The sequence below is a fragment of the Limulus polyphemus genome, unplaced genomic scaffold (genome assembly GCF_000517525.1).
Source record: "Limulus polyphemus unplaced genomic scaffold, Limulus_polyphemus-2.1.2 Scaffold903, whole genome shotgun sequence".
Classification (NCBI taxonomy): domain Eukaryota; kingdom Metazoa; phylum Arthropoda; class Merostomata; order Xiphosura; family Limulidae; genus Limulus; species Limulus polyphemus.
The window spans coordinates 330055-340115 of NW_013666513.1; the positions used below are offsets into that span (position 1 = coordinate 330055).

Genomic DNA, 10061 nt, shown 5'->3' on the forward strand with positions numbered 1-10061 from the left:
CTCATATGATAACCCCTCCATCCCAGGCACCATTCTAGTAACCCTTCTCTGAACCCTTTCCAACAATTCAATGTCCTTCCTAAGGTAAGGAGCTCAGAACTGACCACAGTACTCCAAATGTGGCATATTCAGTGACCTATAAAATGAAATTATAGCCTCTTTAGACTTGTATTCAATATCTCTGTAGATACAACCTAAAATCATCTTTGTCCTGCCACTAGCAACAGTACACAACCAACCAGAATACCAAGATCCTTTTCCTTCATAATACTCTTCAGATCTTGAAAAATTTATAATAAATAGTTTCATGACTTACAGTAAGAGTTTTGGATAAAGTAGAATAACAGCTATTCAGTCTAATAAAATGTTTATACATACTTTTAAAACTTATTACAGTGGTTCCAAAGTAAAAACTTAGAGAGTACATATATTTTAAATAAATTTACTAGGTGAAAAATTATTCCAATGATTAATATATATATCTACAAGGTGAGGCCAAAGTTATTATAGTTGGTATGAAAGAAGATATTATGAAGACAGTTGAAACCAACTTAATTATGATTTGCTTCAGAGTAGGCTGTTAGAAATTAAAAGGTTCTAAATGACACTATTTTATAGTCATTTTTACCCTATAAACACTGCTGTAGTGATAGTTCAGTTTGTTTTTAAAATTTGCACAAAACTACTGGAAGGCTATCTGCACCAGTTGTCCCTAATTTTGAAATGATAGACTACAGTCAACTCCACCCACAGACAACTCTTGGGCTATGCTCTACCAGTGAATGATGGAATTGACTGTTACATTATAATGCTCCATTTAAACAACAACAAACATTCACAATGCATGTAATTTTTTCTAATTATTCAAAAAACATTGTCACAATAATGTTGCTACAAGTTTTTATTCACAATGATTTCTGGTTATGTATACACAAGGCAACAAAGTTGCTATTTAGAATAAAGAACACCACATAGTTCCAAATTTGTCGTGTCTTTCATATTTTACAAAACTTCCACATTTGGACAAATATTAAAATTATCAAACAAAGCAGGAAATATTCACTGACTTGCTGTCTACTTAAAAAAGATAATGAATTGTCAGAATAACCTGATAAAAGCCTATTTAACTGATATATTCTTTCAGGCTTATAATGTGGGTAAGGAAGGAAAAAAACCTTTTATGATAATACTTTTTTTTTCTATTTGTATGCAAGCTTCTTTTTCAAAAAACAAGACTTGTCCTCTTGTATGATTTTTATTTTCTACATAACTTATTAGATTGTTGTTTATCATGTTTTCTTCTATGATTTTTGTTTGTCAGGAAAAAAAAAAAGCTATGCAAATTGGCCAAAAACTCGAAACATAAAGACAACTTATCAGAGGTCAGTAGTAAAACCATGACAAGCCAAGTGTAGTATAGTTAAGACTGAATGTTAGATTTTGTACATAAATTTATTAGGGATAGTCCTTTACTGGCTTGCATTGCTGCTAGAGTCAATGCCAGTTTCTGGTGGGGGTGTGTGGTGTAGGCGGAGCTGTGGAGCCACTCCTGTAGTGCTGTCAGCTTCTCCTGATTGAATATCTTCCATGCGACGAGGCCTCTTCACTTCTGACTCACAGTCTGATGTGGTAGTATCATCATCATCAAAAGAACCTACTGATGCTTGCGTTGCTAGGTTACTATCACTCCAGTTATCATCAAGTGACTTTAGAGTAGCCACTCGACATTCCAGAGCACTGAACAATTGTTCTGAATCTTTAGGGTTTGCCTAAAGTAAATAAGAAAACATAGTGTAATGTTTTTATTCTACACACACACACACAGTGTTAAACTACTTACATTTTGTGCACATCTGCTACACTGAAATATGAAGTTTTCCATACTTAACCTCAACAAGGCAAAAAAAAAATCCCCAATGTTAAATCTAATTTAGAATTTTTGCTCCATACAAACATTTCTCACTGCAGAAATAATTCAATTTTACATTTAAGATGAACCGTCTTTAGGCAAGGTATAAAATTATAAACGTACATGTTTTATTCCTACTGTATGCTGCTCGTGTCAAATGTAGTAAAACTACACAATTTTTACGGTTTGTGTGAAATGTAGTAAAATCAAACAAGTTTCACTGTTTGTGTCAAATGTAGTAAAATCAAACAAGTTTCACTGTTTGTGTCAAATGTAGTAAAATCAAACAAGATACACTCATTGCGTCAAATGTAATAAAATTGAACGAGTTTCACTCATTGTGTCAAATGTAATACAATTAATCCAGATGCACTTATTGTACCAAAGGTAGTAAAATTAAAGAAGTTTCATTCACTATTTAATGACAGAAAAGCTTTTAAGTCATAAACATGATTCAGGTAATTACCCAAAGCTAAAAATGCAAGCTTTCTTGCAGTCACATGGCCAATGACAAAAATTTACTCTTTAATTTACCTGGTAATAGTTATATTTTCATCGCAGTAATTGCTTCAATGTATGATTTTGTGCACTTGTTTTTATATTTTCATTTCGTAATATGTTTACTTCCAATGCAGAAATGTTAAGGCAATTAATATAACATTAGACATATTTTGTGAAAAAATTCAGAAGCATTATTGTCACTTAAGCTTGCTCATATGAAATACAATATTGTTAAGCAGTCATTAGAGCAGGAGACTTATTCATAAAAAGAGTACAAAAACATACTAACATTTAACTAGCTTTCTCATGTCAGAAACACAAATGTTAAAGTAACCATTACGGGATGAAGCTTATACATGAACATGTGTACGATTAGAGATAAGGAAGGAAGAAGAAGAAAATATATATATATTATATATATATAATGTCAAAGATAACTTAAAAAAGTATTAATTCATCATTCTTATTAATTAAAAGATACTTTAATTATTACCTTTATCCCTCTTCAAAAACTAATTTAAATATAAGCTACTGATTTGGCAACAACAAAGAGGCTATACAATTCAGCAACGAGTTTTCTATGTGAGACTACTAGAATCTAATGGATCTAGTTTTCTACATGAGATCACTATAATGGAATGGATCTGGTTTTCTATGGGACACCACTAGAATATAACAGATCTAGTTTTTGATGCAAGATCACTGGAATGGATCTGGTTTTGGATGCAAGGTTGCTAGAATGGAATGGATCTGGTTTTGGATGCAAGGTTGCTAGAATGGAATGGATCTGGTTTTGGATTCAAGGTTGCTAGGATGGAATGGATCTGGTTTTGGATGCAAGATCGCTAGAATGCATCTTGTTTTCGATGTAAGATTGCTGGAATGGATCTGGATTTGGATGCGAGATCGCTAGAATGGAATGCATCTTGTTTTCGATGTGAGATTGCTGGAATGGATCTGGTTTTCTACATGAGACCACTAGAATGGAATGGATCTAGTTACACTGCTAGTAAAATTTTTTGAATATGAGCTTTTATGTTAGAGTTCTTAATTTTGTGAAATATGTTAGAACAGGTTTAAACAGAACACGAGTATCAATAAAGCTGGCATTCACGTACTTCTAATGCAGTCTTATATTACAGAGCTGATGAAGTAGGGTAGAGGGAAAGCAATGTCTCTAAAGAAGGGTTACTCTACTGAATAAAAGTTAATCTTCATAAAAAGAAAACTAAATATGGAAGTATGATGAAATATAAGATGTCAAAATGAAACCACATTACAAATTATCAGTCAAAAATTTACCACCAGAAAAGGGTTAAAAAGTGCTAAATATTCACACACACAGATTTGAAATGGATATTGGCATCAAAAAGAATGCGGAATTTTTAGGTAACACTTTATTATAGCATACAATCAATGCTCAGTGCACAAACTAAAGAAGCCAAGTTTTAGTTAAAAGAATATTAAAATAGATGAATAAGTTTATTATTAGTTTATGCTTTTACAATTTGTTTCTATGAAAAACTTAATATTACTTTAAGTTTCTGTTTGTTGCTTACTGTCTATACTCTTACTGTTTCATTAGTTGTTAACTTTCTTATTTTCTACTTTCTGATATTTTCAAGTAAGCAGATATTGTTTAAACTTATTCACACATAAAGAATATTTTGTTGAAATGTAAACTAAAAATTTCAGCCTGACAACCTGTTATCAAACATTGGCCATTCAGCAATAATTTTCATTGTGCCCCCTACAATTTAGCAACTTTTAACTTGTAAAGGTGATTGCAATACCCGGAAACTTTTGCTATTGAATCTGAAAACTAGAGAAAACCTCCAGCTTAGCATGTGTAAGCTTACGTGAATCAGTATCTGTCATAGGTATCTTATACAGTGACATTTTCTTTTGCCTCTCTCTCTCTCTTTTACTGACATTAATTTGGAGTCATGCTATTTCTAAATCTGTTCACAGAAATAAACTATGGGCTGCTCTATCACATTTATAAAGTGAGAAATATTTCACAAAATACCCATATTTTTTAGCCAAAAATAAGGTAACTAAGTAATACACTTAACGTAACAGAAAGCCTTTTGAATGTTAATGAAAAATTTAAAATAAAGGTAAATAAATCAACCAACCCTTAATCTTTAAGAAAGAGACTATGCTAAGCATAGTTCATTTTATTACCATTATGAGGTAAACTTTCACTCCGTCCGTGTCAATCGCACTGATACGAACAGTTTTATGGCTAGCTTGTTCCAAGGACATACCTGCCCACACCTTGGTGTTGAGAACTAGTCGTAGGCTACCCTGAGTTCTCATGACTAGAAAATAAAGTCACAGAATTATAAAGATTAAAATTCACACAATGGAAAATGGTTTACATAAAGTAACATGATACAAAAATTAATCAGTTAATGTCGGAGTTTCAGAGAAAAAAATAATTCTTAAGGAAAGTGAACATTATGAACTTTCCTCAACATAAAACAAACAATATTAGTCTCTCTAACCTAAATAAAAACAATATATTAACCTGAGAAGCATTTTTATTCTATGTAATAATATTATGACATATTACACGCTGATTTTTCCAAGCCGGTTCCCTTGGCTGTGGTTTCGCAAGATAGTAGATAGGGACAGTGGGAATCTCGTTAATCCTAATCTTAACTACACTTGTTTTATCTATCACTGATAAAAACACCTGACATGTCTTAACATAAAATGTACTAAAGATTTCTTTCTTTCTGTTTAAAACTTGCAACTTTTCCAAGCCCATTCCCTTGGCTGTGGTTTTGCAAGATAGTAGATAGGGACAGTGGGAATCTCATTAATCCTAATCTTAACTACACTTGTTTTATCTGTCATTGATAAAAACACCTAATATGTCTTAACATAAAATGTACTAAAGATTTCTTTCTTTCTGTTTAAGACTTGCAACCATAAGTGGCACTACTGGACCCACAAGGCTTCTAAAATATTCTTCAGCTTATGAACACTAATAAAAATATTGAGTAATGGGTTTATGACTTCATTCACTAATCAACATTTCAAATTACAAAAGCATATTACTAGGGTTAAGTAAACTGATCCTTTGTGATCTTTTGATATATCATAATATCATATGTATAATATTGATAGAAAATGTTCAATGTGTATACATGCACAAATATATTTTCAAATGAATCTTCTCTAATCCAATCGAAAATCTTTCAGTACCTTGTATTTCTCAATGCTATTTAATTGTTTTTACCAATCATTACATTACTCCTGAGTGGTTGGAATTTAACTGGTTACCAACCAATATTACTAGGCATGCACATGGGCTGTTGTTTCAGTAGAACTTTAGGCAGGGTAGACAGAGTAGGTTTGACAACTTTAATGGACTTCAACTGCCTGTTAAAAAAAAAAGATACAACTTTTGAACTTTTATACTGAGGCTTGGAAAAATGCCTCAGCATCGAAGTCAAATTATTGTCCCCATTTCATTCAACAAGTAGTTGAAGTTCATTAAAGTTCTCAAACCTACTCGGAAGATGGGATAGCATAGTCTAAAACACAGTAATTTATTTTCTTTTTTCATATCTAAAACTTTTAATTCCTTTACAAATAATACCCTGTACTTTTAACTTTCAATCACAACATGTATTCAACAAACCTGTAAAGAATTTCTTTCCGAGTTTATTCTGGTATGGGAGGGGGAGGGGCATTTATTTTGTGACTGATGAGGCACAGGGTATTCAAGTGACAAATGTGTAGAATGTCTATAAACCTGGTCTGGTTACATTTCCTAAAATAGTAAAGTTTTAATGGTACCTAACTTTTTCATAACAAAAGTTATCACCTAGAGCCTGACTAATTGTTTTGTAAACTGTCCAGTAATCTCAACTCAAAATAGCTTAATGCTAGTTTATAACAGGTGAAGCACATAATTCAATTTTTGAAGAAAGAAAGTGAGCATATAATGATATAATATTATGGATTTGCACTTTATCTTCAGAAAATAAAAAATGTTTGAAAGAAAACATTCAGTCTTAAATTTATGAAACTTTCAAATATTCACCATTTATATGTGGTAAGAAACACTATTTTATGGAATACCACAAAACATTCAAGATAGAATTTGACAATTATCAATTACATTCATAATTTATTTTGATATTTTGCAAAATCAGCTAAGACCAGCAGAATCTTAAACAATCCACTATTTGGATAGTAGAACATAGAAACTGCTACAATAAATAGCAATATTTTAAATTTACTGAAAAATGTAGAACTTTAACTGTGTGGCATCAGTAACTGACTGCTTTCTTACCCAGTCGTGACTGCAGCACACCATCTACCTCCCGATCATTCAACCTCAGCATTCCACGGCCTTTTTCTACCCATGTACCATTGTTTTTTTCAAACGAAAAAAGCTTACAGGTGATCTGAAACAAATATTTGTAAACCAATGAGTATCTTTCAACCTACCAGAGTCTTTGAAGTGGGTGAGGAATTTGTTTACCCTAACTTTAGGGCTATATTGGTACTTTCAAGCTGAATGGCACCTTATGCATGCATGGGCTAAATTGGCCTGGTCAGAGACCCCTAAGTTCCAATATAGCAGTCCCTAGTTGTGGACAATAATGATCAGGAAAAGGCAGAAATTTAGTAGCACCCACCATGAAGAGGGCTTTGTTTAGCTTCTTGAACTGAAAAAAGGGATTGACTGTGACTTTTATAAAATGCCCACAAATGAATGTGATGACCTGAGTCTTGAACTTTGTGATCTGCAGTCTGACAACTAACTTGGGGAAATCTGCTGGACAGTTTAAATAATTTTATTTATTCTTGGCTAATAAACTTCTGATTGAGTTAAACACATATAAATACTATTTATTTTTCATAAAGCTATTTAGAATGAACAAAAATAGACTATTCATTATGATTTAAAGTAGTTCTATAATTTTTCAGTTCCAAAAAGGGGGATAACACTTATAGGAAAAAACATGAATTCTGCTAACAGAATAAATACCTATAACCCCCCTCCCCCCGATTTTAGCTGTATTGATGTTTGAGGACCTATTACACCTGTAGTCACTAAAACAATCAAATTTAATTCAATAACAGTATTTCATTCTATTCTTTTGTCAGCAAAATTAAAAGATTTGCAAACCAAAAACCATCTGTGGTCACTAAAACAATTAAGTTTAATCCAGTAACCGAAAAATCCTTGAAAGTGTGCTGTCTAAACATCTATGACATCCATTAATGTATAAATTTTTATTAATAAAAAACTCATTTCAAGCTACTCACCCAGGAAAGAACAAGAAACCAGATGCTTGTATATATTAAACAGTCTAAATAAAGTGGCTTAGCTAAAAACATTTTAATATAGTTAAAAGCATCTTCAGCTATAACAGTAGTTTAAGTTTCTCCATATGTTTCCTTCAGTTTCTTACTTTAAAACTGTCATAATTTTTACTTCTGTGCCATATGGGGGATATCTAGAAATGTTGAATGCTTCTGCTACTATAAAATGTTAACTTTAATGTAGAAGTATAATTTTTGAAAGATGTAAATACTGAACTGGTGGAAGATCACTTGAAGGAGATTTGTGGATGCCAGATTTCATTCTTTTTTATAAATTCAACGAGTAGGTACTTCTATATTAATAAAATCAATTTAACTATAGTTTACGAAAATAACCTTTCAAGCAAATGCACTTCTTCACAATTACTTTCAAAAGATACAATTTAAAAGTTTTATTTCCTGTTGAAACTAATGTATATTTATTTAAAGCTTCTTTCTGCTGATTCCTTTAATTATTGCAGTATTTACACTTCTAGTTTATGAAGGTTTAAATCAATAGGTGCATGGTGTAGCTAATTTTTAAAACTATCAAGCCACCATTTAGTGACATCACATAAAAGTTACATTTTAACTCACTTGTAGAATATTCCATACATCTATATGGGAAAGTTTGGATGAAAATCAATGAAAAATATGTGGTTTAAAAGGTGTATTACTTATAGTAATTACATGCCACAAGATATACGATTAAACCACAATCTGCACTTTTTTTTTACTACAAAAAATATTTAAATAGATGTAAGACAAATTTTGTGTGTGAACAGTGAAAAGTTATTAATGGAATCAATTCCATCATCTAACTCTGTCTTTCAAATCTGAAATATGTGTAAATCAAAACCTGTATCTCACCTGTAAAACATTAGATTCTTCTTCTTCTCCTGTTACCACAGTAACCTCTTCATATTTTCTTTTAATTTGTTTAGCTTGATATTCTTTTGCTGATTCTGTCAGACTCTTGACTGATTTCCCTACCACCATATATAACCTTACTGATTTATTTACAAAAACAATAATTAATTAATCACATAAGAACACTGAAAAGACACAACAAAACAAACCCAGTGGGTTGATGCACATGATGGAGGTGATACAGGTTGACTACCAATCACAGAAACTTTAAATAATGCTGAACATCTTTCAAAGATAATGATTATTAAAGACATGCTATTTCTTCCTATATACCATACAGCATTATAAACCCACATGAGAAACCAAGCTTGACTCTATCAATTAGAAATAGTAGCCAAAGTATTTACCAGCTAATATAAAATATTTCTGAAAGAAAAAAGAAATACAGGTAACATTTAAACCTTAACAGGTTAATACAGAATTAATACAGTGACATAAGAGAGACTTTGGCCAGCAGGACAGTTTAGCACAGAAGACATCAGATGTTTTTATATATATGTTTTGCTTCTCAATACACTCTTGCATTTCATAGGAATCCAAACCACAGGGAACTTAACCTAGCAATGCATGATATACCATTCTAGTTAACAACAAGGTGGGTCTTGCCCACACACCTTCACTACAAACAGTAATACAATAGATCACAGTAAAACTATATAGAAATGTACACAAACATCATGCACAACCGTATAACTATGAGTATATAAAAAAATTCTAAATTCTATAAAGCCAAATAGGGATCGATATATATGTAACCTAGTTAGCTATAGTAATATAGAAAGTTTTAATGTTACAAAATGTATTGAAACAAGAAAGTCAAAACTACTAAAACTAAGTTACTTAATATTTACAAATTTTATACCTAATTTGGTTCAGAATAGCATAATTACAGTGATTTACCAAAGTAGGGATAAAATTTTTTTAATTTTAAGTAACTCAGTTTTTGTAGTTTTGACTTTATTGTTACAAAATGTATTGAAACAAGAAAGTCAAAACTAATAAAACTAAATTACTTAATATTTAAAAATTTTATACCTAATTTGGTTCAGAATAGCATAATTACAGTGATTTACCAAAGTGGATATAAAAATTTTTAAATTTTAAGTAACTCAGTTTTTGTAGTTTGGACTTTATAGTTTCAATATTTTTTGTAGCATCAAAACTTTCTATATTACTATAGCTAGCTAAGTTACATGTATATCAATTCCTACTTGTCTTTATAAAATTTCAAAATGTTATTATACTTGTTTGTTTCCTTTTTATTAGCTATATGGAACGGGCATACACCCAATTTGATCTTACTCATCGGGAAGCTCTACTAACCTACCCTCAAATCTAATTATATGTCCAAAGTAGCACAGTGTCCATTTCATTTATATATATATATATA

General features: G+C 31.3%; 1 protein-coding gene across 1 annotated transcript in view; it reads right to left on the reverse strand.

The window, feature by feature from the left end:
- Nucleotides 1-883: 883 nt before the first annotated feature.
- The window catches only part of LOC106461133 (ran-binding protein 3-like), a 31092-nt gene continuing 21914 nt past the window's right edge, over nt 884-10061 (reverse strand). Inside the window, exons 6-9 of the mRNA XM_022388004.1 lie at nt 8612-8730; nt 6723-6837; nt 4598-4734; nt 884-1769 (exon numbers count right to left, since the gene is read on the reverse strand). Coding sequence (XP_022243712.1) covers nt 1470-1769; nt 4598-4734; nt 6723-6837; nt 8612-8730 — 671 coding nt within the window. The 3' untranslated portion in view covers nt 884-1469. The remainder of the gene's footprint in view (nt 1770-4597; nt 4735-6722; nt 6838-8611; nt 8731-10061) is intronic.